This window comes from Astatotilapia calliptera, chromosome 10 (assembly GCF_900246225.1).
Source record: "Astatotilapia calliptera chromosome 10, fAstCal1.2, whole genome shotgun sequence".
NCBI classification, from domain to species: domain Eukaryota; kingdom Metazoa; phylum Chordata; class Actinopteri; order Cichliformes; family Cichlidae; genus Astatotilapia; species Astatotilapia calliptera.
This window is the reverse complement of record NC_039311.1, coordinates 28,027,582-28,048,649: the sequence shown is the minus strand read 5'-3', so window position 1 is coordinate 28,048,649 and position 21,068 is coordinate 28,027,582. Positions and strand designations below refer to the sequence as shown.

Genomic DNA, 21,068 nt, shown 5'->3' with positions numbered 1-21,068 from the left:
TACTTAAAATCTCCTTACGTTTGGTCGGCTCGAAGAGGGGACCGAGTCTGCAACCACTTGTGTGACTTTGGTGAATCAAGAACAGCAATAAGACTGAATCAGTTCGCTGTCAGTTTACAGTCGAATATGTTAAAGTTGGCAATTACCGTATTTCCCGGACTACAAAGCGCACCTGAATATTAGCCGCACAAGCTAAAATCAGGGGAAAATCCTGTTTTGTACATACATTAGCCGCACCTGACCAAAAGCCGCAGGTGTTTCAATATTGACTTATCATATGTAAGAGAATATGCACAAAGCGAATTGTCAGGAAAGAGATGGCTGTTTGGAGACACACCCCTTTTATTAATATTTTGAAAATCAAGTTATGGGTACATATTTGCACATGTGCTGTGCTTCATAAATGAGTAACAAATGTAGTACATAACAGTAACCTACAGCACACCAGAAAAATAGATTCAGACTACCTTTTAGGCTCAGGTGCAGTGACACGGCTTTAACAAGAAGAAAAGTCAGTCATTCACCACCATCTTCCTGCGCACTAAAACCACCAAAGTCCTCTTCTCCAGTGTCGGATACGAACAGGCTCAGGATGGCTTCGTCATCCACTCTCAGCTTCTATGTTGCCTGGCGGATGGACATGTGACCAACATACCACTCTTGAACCCCGATCCTTCCGCCAGGCAACGTAGTGCCGTACAACAGCGGAACAAACAAAACAAATCGTCTTATGATATCACAAAAATCATGGACAATCTATAGAAAAGCCGCACCTGACTAAAAGCCGCAGGGTTCAAAGCTTGTGCAAAAAGTAGCGGCTTATAGCCCGACAATTACGGTACATGCAATCTGTTTGTAACGATGATAAAATAGTGAAAATAGCAAATCTGTTGTGGGAAATGACCAAATTATGGCCAAAGCCTAGACTTTTATTTAAATCTTACATTCTTGTTTGCTGAATTAAACTAAGATAATCCTCTTGAGCTGATAATCACTGTTTATCTGAACTGCTTTGGTTCTGATAGTGAGGAGATCTTTGGCACATATCCTGCGGGGATACTCTGCTTTTTTATTAGAGGAAGGACATAATCGAGGACACCTGTTCAGACGGCGCAAAATGAGGTGAGGAATGAAATCTCTTTGAAGGCATTGTTGTCGAGCATCGTTGATGACACATAAAGGAGGCATTTTCCTGTAGAACTGAACAAATAATTGATGTGCAGCACCTGTGTCAAATAATCATGTGAAATTAATACAGTTAACGAATGCAAAGGACCGGCCTCTGAACCCCAAAGCTACATTTAGTTACTCACGACTGACACAAGAGGGTGCTACATCATCTGTTCACTGCAGGAATGTTTGTTTTGTTTGTGAATGGGTGAAGGCTGAGCTGCAGAGGCTGGAGTAAATCTGCAGCCAGAATGATTTTCTGTTATGTAATGTGAAAAAGCATTGAGCTCATGCTTGGGGTGTCTGAGGGTGAAAGTCAGCTTTGACATGTTGTGAACTGCACTCCTGGATATAGAGATTCACATACACGTAAGGGATTTTTTTTTAACATCACAACTGCTTGGACTTACTTACACATAAATCCTGTAGCTAATGCTTTCTCTATGTGTGGCTCTCTGTAAACACTGATGTGCTATGACAGGAAGGGTCTCACCTAGTCTGGCATCAACATCACCGGGTCACGGTGTCAGCCAGATCCATACACAGTAATGATATAAGCGATCTGAGAGTGTACATATTTCCACCGCCACCTATAATTGTGTAACAGGTGGTAAGGAATTAAATAACATGTGAAAACATCAGGGTGTATAATTTGTACTCGGGGATGGGTGTATATGCACATTTAAACAGGTGGGCCTGCACAAATGAAACAATAAATGGGAAATAGTCTGCACTTGGATAGCTGCGTTTAACTAAAGCGAATTCTAATGTTTCTCATAGAGACACAAACAATTACCAGCTCAGCTGCCACACAAGGTGTTTGTGTGGCATCTGGAGAAACTTGGGATTCAGCGTCAACACTTAAAGGATCTGGAGATCAAACCGTCGAACACTGTAGTCAACAATGTTTCAGTCTATCACCTGAGCCGCATCCGCCCCAACAACATGCTTATGAAAATAAGATCAGGCCTTAAATCGAACCCTGGGGCACTCCACATGTAATGGAAATTAACAGGAAGGACATAACTGAGGGCAGCTGAATGATGTGTAGCAGTTAAAATAAAGCAATATGACACACGATCAGGTTTCCACCAGGATAACTGTTGCAGCTGCCGCAGCTGAGGCACAGTGGTTATGTGGTGCACTCAGTTCACGTAGCTCCATCTGTCCACTTTAACCTCTGATACTTGTAGTGCTTTGTTACTTAAAAAACAGTCCTTCATAGTTTTTAGTACTGTTTATGTGTAAAAATGGTTAACGAAAAATGAGGTACCTTATATAGCTTATAGCTAGTTGTTCATTATTATTATTATTATTATTATTATTATAGCCCAGCCAATAATCTAAAGTTTGTAATAAGCTGGTGAAAACAAATCCAATTCACTGCTTTGGCTGTTCATATAGCACCAGTTCACGGCGATAGTCACCTGAGGGGCTTTATATTGTAAGGTAACAACATTACCATCTTACCAGCCTTGCAATATTTGTATAATATTGCAGGGTATTAAGATATATGTGTTGATTAGTGTAATGGAAACAAATTAAACAACGAATTAAAATCTGAATGCAATGGCAGTAGCAGGAGCACATTTAGATATTTTGGGGCCTGAGGGGAGAACTCGCCTTGGTCGGCCCCTCTACTCTTATTGTTTTCTCACTCTGAAAAACCAAATCAGTGTCTGGTGGTACGCTGAAATTTTAGAAAACAGGTGAAATCAGTTTTCTCATTTGGGTGTTTGCAGTTGAGAATTAATCGAGTGAGACTGATTTTCAGCACTAAAACATCCTGGAAGGGATTCACAAAGCGTCAATTCATGCCTCATTGTCCAGGTTATCACAGCACGTGACACGCACAGACACACACGCACGCACGCCCACGCGCTCAAGGAGACACAAATTCACATGCGTCTGGCATGGCTGTGGATCGTCCCTCCCACTGACAGATGGATGGGGTTAATATCATAATTAAGCACCTCGGCCGACGGTTCCTGTTTACTGCTTGGTTGCTAGGCAGTGACATCAGCTGATCCCTCCCTCCTTCCTCTCTAATCCCTTCCCTCTCCCTCACAGTCCCTCTCTCTCTTTCACACACACACCACTCTTATGCTCTCTCTCTCTGATAGGCAGCGCAGACGTGGGCAGAGTGTGGGGGTATAGGAAGAGGAGAGAGCGGGAGGGTAGGTAGTAGTGTGTGTGAGGCTGTCAGACAGCATGGTCTGGGTCTGAGGACAGCACTGGAAGACAAAACAGCCGCCTACTGAACTCCATGTAGACCAGAGTGGTGCCATCCACAGATCACCTGGACCTGTCCACTCATCAGCACCCACCCAAGACAACACCTGCCTCTTCTAGAGAAGTAAGCGGAGTAGGACCAGGGAGGTGGGTCTGTTTATATTCTTTTTCTTTTATTATTTTCTCAGTTTTTTGGTTTTTGGAGTTGGCTCCTGGCTGGACCGCATGCATGACACAACGCAAAGGCGAGAAACCCACCATCAGCATCCAGGAGCACATGGCCATTGACGTGTGCCCTGGCCCCATCCAGCCCATCAAGCAGATCTCTGACTACTTTCCCCGGTACCCACGGGGCCTTCCCCCTACTCTGCCCCACGTTGGGCCCCTCCGCTCTGCCCTCTCCACCTCCTCAGCTTCTGCCTCCACGACTGCTGCTGCTGAGAGTGACCGCCCCAATGAGGATAACCCAGACCGGGCTCTTGCCGGAGCCTCCGCCTCCTTACAGGCCACCAAAAAGGACGAGGAGCCTGATGTGGAGGGATACGACTCAGATGACTCCAGTGAGTGATGATTTCCCCACTTGTCTCCATGCCACTGTTTACCACGGTGTTTCCTAACATTTCTACGTGTGTGTGTGTGTGTATCCCTTTCAGCTCTTTCTCTCTGCCTTTCTCTTATTACTGCATCTCCATTTTTGCCACCGGTTGCCAGGCATCCCTCCAGCCTTGTGGCTTTGTGGCTTTATCTGTCACCTTTCTCTTCTCTCAGCTCCCCCGTCCATCTCTTTCTATCTCCAGTCGCCTGGCGTATGTGCGCATGCTAACTCTTTGCCTCTCAGTCGACAGACAGCCAACTGTTGCTGCTGCAAAGAATACCGCTCCCCCTCCTTCTCCACCTCTTCAGCTCTCCTCCAACTGAAAGGATGTGTGATGTTATTGAAGTGAATGATTGCAGTCGTTGTGTGTGCATTTTCCTCTTCCCAGCGTCTACAGGGTGCCTGATCTATACTGTCGATCAGTCTCACCAGACTGCGTTTTCTCGGCTCCTTGATGAAGCCTCAAATTAGTCGCAGTTTTGAGCTCAGTGGGCTGCATCTGTAAAGCCCATCCACATTTTATACTGACTAGTGGCAAGACGGCCACAAAGTTCCTTTCATGTGACTGTATTGTCCATTCGTTGGCTTGTTTTGTGTTAGTTTCTAAAGCATGAAGATATGTGCGTGTCTGTGCGTGCATGTATGTGTGTGTGTGTTTGCATATCTCTCTCCATCACAGAGGGGAGGCTCCTTTTGAGAAAGCTTTTTGCCGAATGTCATTTCTTTTAATCTAACAGCTTTGAGTGGCCGAATAATAATAGGAATTAATATGCAGCACTGCTATTGCAAGTGACAGAGACAGAGCAAGATTCCAGCATCCTGCAAAAACCATTTTCACTCACAGCATAGATCTTGATGAGAAGATAACGTGACAGTCTTCACAACTCGAGTAAATGTACTGCCAAAATAAAAGCTGTTGCTACCTTCTTCTTTTTTTAAAGGAACCTCTGGATCCGCCTGATTAATCAGTGAGACAGCAATGGTAGCTTTCTTCCTTTTTTCTGTTATTGGTAGTGAACTTGTCCTGCCTCGCATCACTCTGAATTACATGTTGCTCTCGCAGCGCACAAAAACAGAACAAATGCTTCCCGGTTGGTTTTTGTCAGACTCTAACAACACACGGAGGTTTGTGTCCTTTGCACAAGAGACTTCTGATTGCAGGTTAATGTGTGACAGCAGTGTAGCTTCTGTGAGAGTTAATCCATGCAGAGCAGCATGCAAGGGGGGGCTTAGGCCAGCTCTAATCCAGAACTGGACAGGAGTAGGAGAGTGGTGTAAGAGAGGGGGTTGGTAGAGAGCAGGGTAGGCAGATGTTGGTCAATGAACTCTGCCAGGCAACCAGAATTTCACTCAGTGTGCAAAAATAGATGGAGGAAGACATTCTTCAAATCTATGAAGGATGGCTTCATTAGAAAAAGAAATGACTCCTGCCATGTTTTCCTTTCTTCAGCCATCACCACCTAGAGTTTTAAGATGTTTTGTGTGGGAATTCATACTATAAACTGCAAAGTGACTCTTATCATTACATGCTTATGAAAACTGCTGTTTATGAAGCTTTTCAAACTGCTTTTGTTTTTAGATATTGAAAACTGATTGTGGCTCCTTATACACATAATAAAATACTTTGTCTTTGCACATTGCTACAAATTCTACCTCAATTTTGTGCTTGCTCAGTCCAATAAGTTAGCAGCAGAAGCAGAAGTGCAGCATAATTATATGACCGCAACCACGGGAAACTGCCTTCTGATTGTTATAGTGTAGCTAATTTAGCACTTACTGCTATTTTAAGTGAATACTTTACCAGGAAACTGACGTTGTAGGGATTTGAAGGAGCGAATAGCTCAATAGGCAAACCTTAGAGGACTTACTAGGTTGACTGAAAGCATCTGAAGACACTTTTCTGTCTGTGGAGTCCACAAGGTGGGGCTGTATCGGCCAATTTCAGTCATTTTGTGAAAGAGGCAGTATGAGGATTGTACCTGCTTTGCATTTGCACAGGGACTGGACTGCGGAGGTGTGTAAGAGTAGGCAGCGTTTCAACGTCTCTATAAGGTGCTTGTAATTGCTTCTAGTGTAAAAATGCAACACAAAGAATTCCTTGTGTGACTGTTTGAAAGTGTGCACCATTATATCCGACTTTACGGCTCATCATCCAGAAACTTGAAAGACTTGATAAAGTTAGTGTGGAAAGAGATTAGAGAATCAGCAGAATGCAGGGCGAGCAGATATGTCACCGAGCTTTTCACTCCTTAAGCAAACGCTGTGTGATCCTGGGCAGTCCCAGAGAAAGATGACCAACTGTGACAATGTCTTTGCTCGTGGCTCTAACACTGCGGTCCCGCGTTACACCGTGAGAGAGCTTAAAAGTTAGCCGTTCCAACGGTCTTGTGATGTAAGACAGCCTGGAACAATATTCTAACAGTGTTAAATTTAGGAGGGCTTTCGCACAGTGTTGTTACAGCTATGACCTGTTAAGCAACCATTAACAATGCAGCATGAAATGACTTGAAGATCATTGAGTCTTTATGTAAGATCAGAAATATATAAAGTCTATATAAAGTTATATAAGGTCAGAAAAGTGAAGCCAGTGCCGAAGTGCTTTAAACTTGCATTTTTCCAGCAGTGAATGAGTCTTCTGGTGGTCAGAAGAAATCAGATTTTTAAAATAAATCTATGAGAAAATGACCCTGCGGTGACTTTTTGGTCTCTTCCACTAGTTTCTCGTCTTGTTTAAAGCAAGAAAATGCTCATTGTATGAACTAAGAGTGCATAATGGGTTAAACAGAAGATAAAGAAGCGTATGCTTTAGTGGTTTGCTATGATATTAACATACAGCGTCCATTGGTTTCTCACTAAGGTCCACTCATCACTCACCCCACTCAGTGTCAAAACACCAAGATGGGGATCTCAAAAATGCTTCTTTCAAGACTTTAAAACACAACTTTATAAATCAAGTATGTAATATGTGGCTTCACCTGCAGTCCTTAAAAAAGTCATTGTACTGATTCATTAATACTGATAATAACTGCTGCTTTTACTGCCTGCAGATTGTGCAGCGATCCCTTCATGAAAGCAATCATAGGCGGTGTACAGTGTTGCACACTTAACTTTTGAACTGTTAAGAGTATTTGTAGATCACTCCATGTAACTGATACTTGATAGGATGCATATACTTAAAATAGTGAATCTGCAAAATATGGAAGTATGTGTACGAACTGGTCATGATTACCTTTACCACCTAAACGAAAGATCCACCCGCTCGGACCCGCTCTAATCCTCATATCCAAAGATGTTCTGCTCAAGGCTTCAGAACAAGACTTTGAATCCAGTGAGTGAAGTTTATCGGGTTACATCCATCTTTGATATACAGTCAGTGGAAAACCTGTGCCACTGAAAAACCAACAAAAAGCACAATATACGGGGGTAAAATGAAATAAGAGTCCAAATTGCAAGAAAATGTAGTTGTGATGTGTCAACAGAAGCCTGGCTTCTCCGATGTGTTTTCCAGCTGTTATTATGACCTAGCATCAACTCATAAGACTACTGAACTCTCCATATGTAATGCCTTTGAAGTAAGACCATTCAGAATGAATTCATTTTGGAAGTCGATGAATAAAAAGCGATACGTCTAAGACTTACCGGAGTCTCACAGATTATCTATGCGACTCTGAAAAACAGATGCAACCCTTACAACATCTGGACTGAATGCGTGTTAGTTTTAATCTCTAATGCTTCTCGGTGATATTTGCATAAATTTTTTCCTCCAGAGCAGTTGCTATCCAATCTGTCCGAGATGCATGAAAAAGCTGCGGTGTGTTTGCTCTGTGCAACAGGTGGCGTGTTGCGGCATGCGTGTTACTGCAAGTTTATCAAAGAGGACTGGGTGCACGGTTCTAATCATGTCAGCTGAGGATTGGTCACACTGCAGGTTTATTCAAACATCAAACCCCAGCTTCCCTCCACCCTCCCTCCTAATAGGGCAATTAGACCCAAACATCTGCCGGTGTATAGTCTTAATGATTTTGCAATCACCTGAAGAGTCATCAGTGATGCACGATAATTACAATGTCAGCTCCACTTTGAAAAAAGAAAAAGAAAAAAGAGAAAGGCCAAACAAGGAAGGAGTATGAAAAGTATAAAGTATGTTGAATGCGTTATCCAAAGTATGAGTCATCTGTATGCTTGTCACCAGCCTCAACTACTCTCTAATGAACGTAGGCACTAAAATATATAATTAAGAAATGAATAACAAGTAGCTGTTTGGGTCTGATGCAATGTCTTAAATAATCCCAAGCTGCTTCTTCTGCTGCTGCCATGGGAGTTTCAAAGGAGATAAAGAAGCATAATACTGCTGCAGCGGCTCACAATCTGCTTTTAGAAAATGCGTCATGGGTTCTGTATAGTGTATAGAAAAAGACACACCAAAACACTGCAACAGTACAGGTGATGAATGCATGTGCTGTCTGGCTCCGATCTGCTGTTGCGTATGAAAGTTAATTCCGAGGTGACATTTTCAAACATGGAAAACGATGACCCCATACTGGGATGCCTGCAGCAGCTCCAGTGATGATTCATATTGGAAATAACTCAGCAGGTTTTGGTGTCAATCTCAGAATCGCCGTTTCGGTGTTGTCAGTCACAGCCACAAGACAAATTATAGTTTACTGCAGCCGCGTGTGTTTTGGATTAAGATGAAAAACTGACTTTTTTTTTCCGTGTCTGGCAGCAAAAGCTACTGTAAATGCTCTTCACGAACTTGTGGCATTATGCTATAGGAAAGCATTTTGCTGGATATTAATTTTCTAGTCCAGTCAAGGCCTTGTGTGCAAAGAAAATGAAAGGACATTCATAAAAGCGAATGTGAATCTCGAAAATGTTAATCAACGTGCAATGACAAATAAGCCCTTGAACACCGTACAAACATCATGGATTGATGTGCATCGCTGTGGATGGATTTTTGCTTTAAGCTACCCTGCTACCCTCATTTGTTTGTGTTGAAAGACTTACTGAAGGACAGCTTTACCCAGGCTATATAATAAAAGCTATCTATAAAAGCAGAGAACATATTATTTTTGCAGACCTAACAGCTTCTACTAGCATATAGGAATAAAACTAATTAAAATCTACTTTCTCCTGTGTTGTCTGCTTTGCTTATGTGTGTTTCCTGCCTTATTCCATCTTGGGTGGTGGCTGACATTTTATCGCACCTGTTGCGAGGCTGATCTGATAACGCTTGGACTCATACATATGAAGCGCGCACTGAGGTAAAGTAATTTCTCCCTCCTGGCAGTGAAGCGAGCACCGCTGTGATCCAAATGAAAACGCTGCTTTACTTTGAGTTTGTTCGTCTAGCAGTTGGAACTTTTGCTCTGCTGCTGCACAAAATTCAAGCCTCTCTTTCTCTTTGCTGTTTGTAATTTAAAAGAGCCAGCGCTGCCCCAAATTGGCTCTTCATTGTCCTGCGGGACTTGATCCAGTATCTGCATGGTTCCTCTTGGGGGTGGGTGGAGCAGCGTGGCAGTGTTCTCCCTTATGAACCAAATCACACAGGGACCTCTCAATCCTTGCTAAGAACCTGCTGGCTAATCTGCATAACGGCAACATTTTCTGATTCGCTGTGACTCAACCTTGATTTTAATTGAAACGGAAAAGTGCATCACCCACCAAGGGTCCCCTGCAAAAGGGGGGGAGGGGGTAATCAAAAGCATTTGAACATCCAGATCCTTGCCACATTAATTAATGATTGTTCGTAGTGAGAGCCATGTCCCTGTCAGAGCCCAAAGAAGTGACCCACATTGGAGAGCTTGTGTTTCTGAGAGATAAGCTTCCAAGCCTTGCTATGTGTTGACGAAACTAACACGGGGTGGCCGGGGGCGCTGGGCGGGGTCGGGTCCACAGTGTCTGCACACACAGGTCTCCCCCGAGATGTCTTGCTCTGGCAGTGCAGTGCTGTCTGCTGTTGTCTCCTCAGCACAAGTTTTGAGCTACAGCATTTGCTTGTAGTTGTCAGACGGTGAAGAGACGGTGTCGGAGCAGAAGAGAAGAGTCTAAAACAGGACAGTAACGCACCAGAAGAAGCAAATCTCTAAGTGTAGTTTATGTTTTGTTGCAGTGAATGTGGAATTAATTTCTTTTTTATTTATGTATGTGACAGAATTAGCACAAACTGTGTGTTTCCTGAGATTGCAGCAGTTCAGCTGTTGGAGCTACTGATATCAAAGGTGCCGAGGATCGAGCTTGAGGACTGTGGTGGTCCACTGACTTGCACAAGGCACTTCTCTGCTTTGTTGAATTTGATCTCTTAATTGTAACTCAACCACCTCAACCTGTCTCCTAATAATCGTGGTCTGACTCTGGCTGACTGCAGTCACCCTCAGACAGATTGGCAAAGGTGTGTAAATAACTGTGGATTTTTATTTATTAAAGGAGTCATTCTTTGCTGATGAGTGCAACTTATCTGTGAAGCATCTCTTTGCAATCTGGGACTCGACTCAACCGGTTGCCAACTGGCTGTATTCTATAAAAGCAAGGTTACCAGGGTTACTGTGCGAGTAAATCACCATGTCTTCAACAACTCTTTCCTATTATGTCCTGGTCTTGACTTTGAATGTAAACCTTTGTGTGTATGTTTAGCAACAGATCTGCAATTTTTGTTGATTTATCACAGTTGATCAGCATTTTATCTTAAAGAGTTACCGTGTTATTGCCAGCTTGACCCTAGTAGACCACAGTCTGACTCTGTCTTATTGCCATTTTGTTGTTATCTTGACTCATAAAAGTCGGTGTGAAGATGACTGTGAATGTTTGCACACCTATTTCCTGTCTTTGACTGTATTAAAGGAACCCTAATTTGCAAAATTAGCATCGTGTTGCCAAAAAAGAGAAGCTAAGACCATAAAATCATCCAGAAAAAGTGTACTATGATCACCAATTAAATAAGAAAGACAGCTTTTTAACTCATGGACTTTTATATAGTCTCATTTTTTTGTTTGAATTTATTTTGTATTTTGTAATTAGAGTTGCCCCCTTACAAGCTTTAATACAAGCTTTAGACTTTTTAAACTTGCCGTGTCCATCTTTTACATGCAGTCTGGTTTCAGTGTAATATAACATCTGCGTGTGGTCAAACGTTTACATCAAGGTCTGTGTCAAAACTTATCAGTGTTAAACAAATTAAAATTATACTATTAACTCAGCAGTGCCTTTCATGCAGAATTTAACATGACTTTCCTTTTTAAAGTTCAGCAGTACTCTGGGGCTCTGCCACGTCGTGCCTTGTAGTTAATTAAAACAATTTTAAGACCGATTCTAAAACAAACTGGGGGACTGAATAACGAGGCTAAAACTGAGGTAATTTTCTTTTTAAAGCCTACAGAACCTTCTCAGGGGCCCAGTGAGAGCACACACAACTCTGCTAAAGCCAGAAAAATAAATGGCAGCACAGTTATCAGGTAGGAGAGTTGAGATGAAGTTATTTCCCTATGCACCATTCCAATTTGCATTCAGATGATGAGGATTACTCAAATATTTGTTGTCTTTTATGAGTAGTATAAGTGCAAAAGTTTGCAAGCTCAGTCAGAGAATAAGTTAAGGAGATTTACTGGCAATGCGGCATATTGTAGAGTGACACGTAAGCTAACGAGGATTCTACCAAATTCAATAAACAACCATTTTTAAACACACCGAGTAACAATTTTCCAAAGTTGCTACTATTTGGCGGGCAGTTCAACAGCAATGTTTAAATGCTTCTGGTATTTAGCCAGAGAGATAATCACCTAAAAACTCTGCGTGGTACTTTAAGGACGAGTGCAGGGGAGGCCTTGAGCCATCTGTTGCCTCTCTTAGACCAAAAGCCATTTCCAAACCTTTGATAAACACAGGGCTGCCGCAATCCACTTGAAAACATCCCCCGAGCCTCATAATGCTCAGTTCAATGTAAAGAGTGAGTTCAGCACTGCCATGCCCTGCACACCAGAATCCTATTAAGCGTCTATCTGCAAGCTGTCATGCAGTAGTAATGACTCACTGTAGTGTTCCATGTTTTCCTGTGACTAACCCAGCACTAACAAAGCAGGCCAGATTGTCAGCCTGGTCACATTATGGGTTATTATTACTGGTGCTGTCTCTCAACAGGAGCCACTGAGTGTTTTAAGTTAGCAGCAGCCCCGCTTCATCAGATATAAATTCTGCTCTGCCCTCCCTTCATCCCAGTAAGCACATTATGTAATGATAATGCCGCTTTTACACAGATACATTTGGCTTCTGGGGCTGTCATCAATAGGGAGAAATGCTGTTTGGCTTTAGTTTGTCGCACTTCATATGCACGTATTGAGGATGTGTGTGCTCATTGCTGGTGATGCACGGGCTTTTTAAAAGCTTCAGCGTTTTTAAAAAGCTGAATCCACCTGTGTTTAAACCCCACAGAGAGGGGCTAAGAGTAGTACTTCATCCTCCTCCACTGAGAAGCCAAAGACCCACTCCATTTGCCGAAATTAAATCCTGGTGTCTGATCACTTCCCTGCCCACACAATGTGATGAATCAAAACATAACTAACTTAACCACAACTTTATTGAGTGGGCACTCGGTAAGCTCAGTTCACCGATAGCCTTCCATCTCTTTAGGATCCTTTGGTGTGTGCAGTTTAATGAGGCAACATAAGGGATAACTGGAGATGAAAGTTCAAAGCTTTCAACTTGTTACTTCTGACTGCCACGCGAAATTAAGGGTGAAGTTACACAGTGCACTTGTTGATTATATTTACATGCCTGCCTTATTCCATCTTGCCCATATTTAGATGAAAAAAAAAGAGTTTCCATTGTAAGTGCTGAAGAGTAGCTTGGCTTTGGAATTACATCCCCTATGTTAAAAATAAGACTGAATACAATTAGCTGCTGATTTTTAAGCTGATTTTATTGGCTATATTATTGAACTCCAGCTGGTTTCACTTCCTGTAGCTACAGCCATGTCTGTTCCTGTTGAATAAGCTGTGGTGAGACCGCCAAGAGCTAGCAAAGGGTGTAAAAAGTTAGCAGCTAGCAGGTGAAAAACAACAAGCATTCCACTTTGCATTGCATTGGGCAGCGACAAGCATGGCACATCATCAACATCAGAAGTGTAGTCAGAGTGTTGACAAGCTGTAGATTTACATGTTACAGTTTACACAGGGTACTGCATGAGAGTGAATGAACTGAGGTATCTAAACTGAGATACAGTAATTGCACGTGATTTGTCACAACCCGGCTCATAAAATGCAACAAAACAGAGGGAGATTCAACGAGTAGTAAAGTATAATTAACTCTATGCAACATAATAGATAATGATAATGTGTTTCTCAGCGTGCATGGATCTGTGGCAGTGTGTGCAGAAAGCAAAACTTTGGAACACATGCTAAGCTAAGCTAAGCTAAGTTGATCCAATTCAGTAAGAGAACAGCTAGCTAAAGAAAGAAGAGAGCTTTATAACCAGACTCACTGGGCCTAGGTGTAGCTCAAACAGCAAATTACTTCCCATGCATATCAAAGCATAGCAAAAACCACAACACAAAACCAAAATAGAGAAAACTAGTGCCCTAGGCCATCACAGTGTTTAGCTGCTTTAAAGTTCTTCTTCCTCTAGTGGCCAAGTCAGCGCAAAGTACAGTTTTAATGTTCTTTTAATGTTGTATCTGCATAAATATTTGGACATTATATGTATTTTTGACAATATAGTTTACTTTCACCTGTAGGGGCTACTACAAGAACTGCAGTACAGACACAAATCGATGGCTTTTAAATGTAGTTGCTGCCGCTTGACTGATGCTGAAATTATACTTTTCATGTCTGTGTAACTGTGATTTATCACTACGCATATGAAGACACACTCAGTGCAGTAAAAACAGACTGATAAATACCAAACATGTCCCTATCTGTTAGGGAGTTTGAAATGACACATAGTGTACATTACATAAGTGCTAATGACCCTACCAGATGTCTAGGAAGTCCTACCTAACCTCCGCTTATTCCTACCATATGCTTTAGTTTTAAATAGCTCAAAAATCAAATCAAATGAAAAATCCTCACACTTTCAGTGTGTTTACTGGGACGACTCCAGATTCCATAACAGTGATAAGGAACTGCACATGTCCCTGGATAACATGGTTTTCAATGCCCTAAATACTTGTAGTTAATTGGTCATCTGAGCTTAAGGTTCTTTTTCCAGTTGTTCCAACACTTGACCTCTACTGTAACATCTACTGCTGTATTATTTCTCTACTACACACACACAAAACCCCACAACGTGTTTTTGTTTCCTCAGTGGACTGAAGCTTGCAGAGCCAAACACTTTCAACCCTCTTACTTGGCTAAAGAGGCTTCACTTCTGTCCTCTGACTTCTTCTAGTTACTCTCTGAGAAGATGCTGAACTCGTGTTTTTCAACCAGGTTTCTGCATCCCACCTCAGAAGGATCAATAAAAGGTCTCTGCCCTGCTGCTTTTGACTCCTGGAAGCGGCATCTTTCAGTATTTCACTCTTGTGCTCTCTTGTCCCGTAGGGGAGAACTCAATGAGTTGTACAATACAGCTCTGCTTAGACAGACCACAATGTCAGGCCTTAGAGAGGAGTGCTGGACAGAGTACGCTTGCTGAGCTCACCTGGACTAATACCAGCGAGGCAGGAGGATTTCCTTTTGTATCTGTATTGTGTGATTGCTTCATTGTCAGCTAAAGTGGATTTGATTTCCTTGGAGTGGGCGATGTCAGTCTTGCCAAGTGGTTTCCAGAAAACTGTAATCTTAAAGATTATGTATGTAATCTCTGATCATACTGTATTATAGTTACAAGGAATTTACATTTTCTAATACATGCAATACATTTTGATTTTGAATAGGAAGAAAACGTAAAGTGATTTGCTAATGTCACAGAGTCATCAAACAAGAAAGGTTTATTTATTTGGGAAAATGCCGGTTCTTAGAAAATATTGCTGATATCGACTTCTGATTTTGAAGTCCCATGATTTGCCTTTCACGAGATAATTTATGTTTTGAATGAATCTGAGGAGTTTGGGCATCAGTTCTAATGATTTACTGAATTTGAAAGAACATTACCCCATGATAAGAAAACTTTCCAGAACTATATTCACAATGTTTGCATGTGACCATAAATATTTCTAGCTTTTTGTAGGTATTTTGGATCAGTCAGCTGAGAAACACAGGCTGTATGTAAAAGGTAGGCACTGATTTATGGATCATTACTTTGAAGAGCTTATGTGATTATACTTGGACGAGGGTAATCATCTTAGTTATCAGGCAGAGTTACCTTAGTTTGAAAGATAGATTGTTTGGATGACAGACACAAATACTTCTTTTTTGATCCCTTGTTCTCTGTTTGGGTCATAGTTTGTTTCTTCCTAGATTTTCATGTATCCTAAGCTTTGGATTCTTAGTCACCGTTAGTATTAGAGTTAATTTATTCCCTCATTCTTTCCTGTCTATTTTCCTAAGTTCATTCAAGTGACCCCCACCCCCCGTCCCCTCACAGACCGACACCACCACCATGTTAATGTCGCTGATTACAATTACCTATGTTTTGTTACCCTCCCGTGTCCACTTCCCTGATTACCCTTTTGTGCGTAAACAGTGCCCCTCTCGCTCTGTCTCAGTGTCTGTTTATTGAATAAAGAGAATTTAGTTTACATTTTCTTTCGTCTGAACGAGTCTGCATTTAATAATCTTAGAATTCACTCAAAGAAAAAAATCAACTTCTCAGATGGTCTGTTGCTAAATGCACAACACATAACTGCATTAAAATCTTCTAAATGGAACAAAGACGACAGAGACTCAAATTCGCTGAGGTAGCATTTGGCAGACAGCTAGTGCCGGTAACCACTTTGGCTGAAATCCACTGAGGTCGACCAAATTATATAACTTTGTAGAAAATATGTTTGTTGTTGGTCATTTTCACATGGGAGTCTGACTTGCTTTGTGAGACTAGCCTCGAGTAGCCACTCACAATTTTTTTTTGCACATCCACTTCAGCCCTACAGGTTGCAAAACAGTGTTGTGAAGTTCATAATCAATAGGTTCATCCTCTTGAGAGTATACTACTGCTTTCTGTTCCTGTTAAGTGTATTCATCTCAGCTCACAGGGATTAAATATTTGACTATGGAACTCTGTTACTTTCAGTTGTTCTGTTTGCTTGATTTGTATTCTGGTGTGAACTTTATCAGCTTGAATATGGATAGAGGTCCATAACAAGCAGCCCCGCACTGCCGCTTACTGCTCATTCTGTAACTCCGAAGTGTCTGCAGCAGTGTTGCATTTCTGTATGTGATGTTTCAACACCAGTATTGTGAGCTCGTGTACTACTTTCTAATGCGTTAGGATGTGCATTCAGTTTCAATCTGCACCATGAAACCTTCTAGTTGTATTGTTATTTATTTCTTTGTGTTTTGTGTGTCTGTCAGCATTGTGTTGCTCCATTAAAAATTGTATTCATTAGTATCACGCAATTAATTTGAACTAATTTTCACACATTTCTTTATCTAAATTTGACTATCTTGTTCTTTTCTTCATTTTCATGAGAATCCAAAAGATGGCGGTGGAAAGTATAGGCAGTCAGACGAGGCTGTGCTCATCATTAGTGCCTTAGCTGCCTCATTTGCATTACAAGCTAGCAAATGAGTCCTCAGATTTGTTGGTGCTGCAGTGTGAGGGACTCTTTAAACTACTTCTACAGGCCTCTGAGATACTTCAGTTTCTTGGTTATTAACCCTGTTCTTTGCTTTAATAAATATTGACAGTCTTGCTCCAGTTTTATTTATGATGAAGCCTGATGAAGGTGCTCATCAGGCTCACATCCTCAGTGCTGCCTTGGGAAGACCACCAAACCCTAAAATATCCTGTACAGCATTCATGACAGTTTTGAGGCATCATTTGAAGCTAAACTTCAATGCTTTTTGCTGTTAAAGACGACCACAGGGAATCCCTTCCTCAGATGAAGCCAGGTGCTGTTGCACAAAGCTCTCTTTTCTTCATACCTGGTTGTGGTGGCTGTGATAAAGAATGGATGGTTCTGCCTAAAACTATTGTTCTCCATCCAAGTGAGCGGGTAAATCTGTCAATACAGAATGAGTCATAGTTTAACAAGAATGCGGCTGAAGAAAAAAAGCTTGTCAGAGCAAGCGGTAAGGGTTTTCAGAGAAACATAAACCCTGACCTCTGGCATCTGTGCAGTAAAGATTCTCTTTCTGATGATCCATGGATGGAAAATATGTTGCCTGTGAATGTAATCCTGGCAGCAAGTGGTTTTCCTCCATATCAAAGATGCATTTCCATTTCCTAAACAGCTAGGTGCGGACTCAACAAGTGAAAATTTAACTGGATTTTAGCCTTTGGCTGTTTGCCAGTTAGATATATTTCAGGCCTCTAATCAAGAGAAAATTGCTCAATGGGATATTGGTGAATGGCTGAAATTAGGTTGAATTAAAGTCTTTTGTAGCTTGAAAAGGCAACTGTTTAACCTTTCATCTAAATTTAGACTAAAAGGATGTCTTTTTAAAGGCTGTGAGTGGATGAACAAATTTAGCCTGGAAAACAACATCTGTGGATGTTTGGTGTGTGGGGGTGTGCGTATATGTGTCTTACAATTTTCAGGGTGAATGAGTGGGTCAGTTTTTACCAAAACGGTTCATGTGACAAACAGTTTAGGAAGCAGTGGGTAATGTTAGTTTCTACTGCATTTTATAAGATTGGAGGTGTATTTTGCAACTGTAGGCTAACTGAGTAAATATACTTGCCACCACTTCTCAAAAGTAAACTTGAACATAAGGAGGGGGACACGCCTGCAGCACTTTGCTCATCTCAACTCGATTAGCATTTGTTCTCATCCCACCAGGTAGAAATCTGAGTGTTACTGAGCAGAGCAGCAGAACAAAAATCCCACACAGGGCTCCAAAGAATATATCGGGGAGCTACATCATCGCACCATTTCCAAGAACCGATGCAGTGATTTTCAAAGGTTTGCCTCCCTGCAGGTTCTTATCTTTCTGTGTGTGTTCTGACTCATGTTGTCTCTGCAAGTGTCTTTTTAATTGTTTTAGTTTTAAATCTGCAGTTTATATTACTCACCCACAACCTAAATCTGTCTGCAAAAAGTCCTTTATAGTGATCGCCGATCAGAGCTTTCAAACTCTGTATTCTGCCTGTTTATTATTTATTTAGTTTTTTCAGGGAGAGTGGGTTGCTCCTGGACTTCTATCTAAAAGTGAAATAATTTTTAGGCTAAGAAATTTGTCTTCACACACTACTTTTTAAAAAAATATCTCATCAAATGTACGCCAAAGAGGGATTGGGAATATTGCCCCATCCTGTAGGCGGGTAAACTAAGACCTAAAAATATATCCAGTATATGTATACAAAATGAAGCAAAATTAAGGACACTTGGCCGCAGCTTTGGAAGCATCTTAGCGAGTCTGATTGCTGCACAAATGTTGCTCTGCAAATTCCCATTATCGCTTATGTAAACCTCTTCATTTAATAGAGTGGGATTAGAGAATTGTGTAATATGGCGTATGTTTTAGATTGACGTAACCGAGGGATTTCTTTTACTTACCAAGGTAGTCCAGCTCTCGGAAGCTCTGTCGATAAAAACAATAAAATCTACACGTACAAAAAAATTAATATTCATGTCAAGTGCATGGTACAGCGTTACACATAGACCTCAAAGCTGGCAGCACATGAATTAGTAGAGAAATTAAGTTCTTTCATCTTCTAATTTACCCACCCTGCTCTCTCAAAGTCAGACGCTTATCACAGAGAGACTCTCAATGCAGATGAAAACCACTTGGTGATGCAGTGGACTTCAAGATATAACTTGGGCACGTAGCCCATATCAACCAGCTGATATTCAAAGCAAATCAGACTGGTTTTATCTACTGTGCTCCGATGAGAGAGAAGCGGTCGATTGTTAGAATATGAGGTGTGATAAATAAAGTGCGCTGCTTGGGTGAATCATACATGAATCCTCACTCAGCAGGGTAAAAGTACCGAATCGACTCTTCACTGACCAAATGTGCTTCGTAAACTGACAGCTACTCTGCTGCTTTATGCTTAATATTCCTGGAGTTACTTCCTTCTTTGACTGTTGCACTATGTTTACTTCCAGTTCGTGTCCCAAGTTCCCCACAAATGTCCCGAGGAAGAAAACTAGCAGCAGATGGTCTGCTGACAGCAACAGCATTTTGTGAATAAGGAAATCTTTTCCCATAGAAAAACATGCCACAGAGCCTGTGTGAAAATGAGTCTGGCTTTAGCAGTTTTCCTGCTTTGTTCCTTTTGTTATGTCACTGATTTCTCGCCTGAACTACCAATCAGAAAGCCGTCTGTCCCTGACTTCAGTATAGGATTGCAGCAACAACACACAGCAGGGAGTGTTTCCAGTTGTGGTTTGGAAAAATATGCTGATATATGTTTGGGCATATAAAAAATAACGAAGTTCAGTAACTGTGTTTCTATGAATTCTGGTTGCCTCATAGATGAATTACCGTAGCCATTAACCAACAACTGTTTATTAAGAATGGGTATAATCTCTGTTTGATTGTATAATAATCTGTGGGAAAACTATTATTTCTCACTTGATTTGTGCCTTAATAAATATTTCCCCAGTTAATTCATGGTCTCAGTCACTAAAGTAGTCACAACATTATTCATTTTGGTCACATAATTAAATGAAACTCTCTAACATACCCATGTATATTTGTTCAATTACAAAACCTTCATCAGGTGTATGGACTCCACATATTTATGTAATCATAAGCGAAGGAGTACTGAGATAAGTCTGACTAATGAAGATTGTAAGTACATTTGTTGTGTCTAAATACTATAAATGTACACAGCATAGGGATTTTTTAAATTAAACAATCAAGATGTGATTGAAGTGAAGACTTAGCTTCAATTTAAGAAATGGCCATTTTTATGCACAGCACCGAACAAAGTTTCCTCCCTTGAGATTCTCTGCCTGCGCGTTGCTGCAGCCACCTTCAGCTGCTGCTTGTTTGTGGATCTCTCTGCAACTCAGTGCTGTCTTCTGTAACTGAAAAGCATGCTCTATTGGGCTCAGATCAGGTGACTGACTTGGCTGTTGAAGAATATCCTATTTCCTTGCCTCGAGAAACTCTTGTGTTGCTTTTGTAGCTTTGGGTCATTTTTCATTTGCATCATGCACAGAATCACATCTGTAATGTCTGGGTTTAAAAACTGGAATAGTGAAGATTAAAATGCCAAATTCAAGTATTCCATAACCTCGGGGTTTCTTCAGTGTCTACCACACAATGTAATGCTGACAGTATTTTTTTTTCTTTGTTAATGTAATGGTTAATCTAATCCATGAGCAAGCTCTTGAATTAAGTTTATAAGTCTAAAATATAATTATTGTTGTTATCCAATAATTGTCAAATTTAATGTTTTACAAAAAACCCTCCATTATTATTTTTTGATTAAGATGCTAATTTAGTTATTTACTTCCATTCCTGAACAGAAAAACTAATTTCACTGGACGAATGTTGTGCTTGATTAATTTCTAACTTCTCAGTAAAGTCGGCCCAGATTTGGGTATATATAAAAAAAAGAATTCAGTTTATTTGCCTAATAAATAACACATGTTTTAGTTAGTGGTCTAATAAATTTGTTGAGCGCTGCACATCCATCTTTTATACCTGCTCATTGGCTTTAACCAGCCTAAATCCACTTGATGGATATCATATCATAAAATCATCAACCCAACTTTGAGGGAACTGTCATATGCAATAATAATCATATTCTCTAATACTTTCTTTGAAGATATTGAGAAGCACTTGCCTTCAGCCTCGCTGATATTAGCTGCATAGAGTAACTTTTTCTTTTTCTTTTTTTGGAGAAAAGCCGGTTACTGCTGATGTCATTAACTAGTAGTTTTAAAGGTCATACGAGTAAATGAAACTGCATGGAAACCTGTCAAACACAAAGAGCAGGGAGCTGTGATGAAAAGAGGCTGTGAAATGTGGTTACATGCATTTCATTATAAAGGCGACTTTTTCTATCAACAAGCTGATAGAAAAC

At 41.0% G+C, this 21,068-nt stretch overlaps 1 protein-coding gene across 2 annotated transcripts in view; it reads left to right on the top strand.

Annotated features, from left to right (window-relative positions):
• The first annotated feature begins 1,025 nt into the window (after nt 1-1,025).
• doc2b (double C2-like domains, beta) overlaps nt 1,026-21,068 on the top strand; it is a 193,814-nt gene continuing 173,771 nt past the window's right edge. Inside the window, exons 1-2 of one of the 2 annotated variants that reach the window (XM_026183041.1) lie at nt 1,026-1,122; nt 3,294-3,962. In XM_026183041.1, coding sequence (XP_026038826.1) covers nt 3,632-3,962 — 331 coding nt within the window. In that variant the 5' untranslated portion in view covers nt 1,026-1,122; nt 3,294-3,631. Of the gene's footprint in view, nt 1,123-3,267; nt 3,963-21,068 lie in introns of those variants that run through there. The other variant, XM_026183042.1, reaches the window with a different exon arrangement.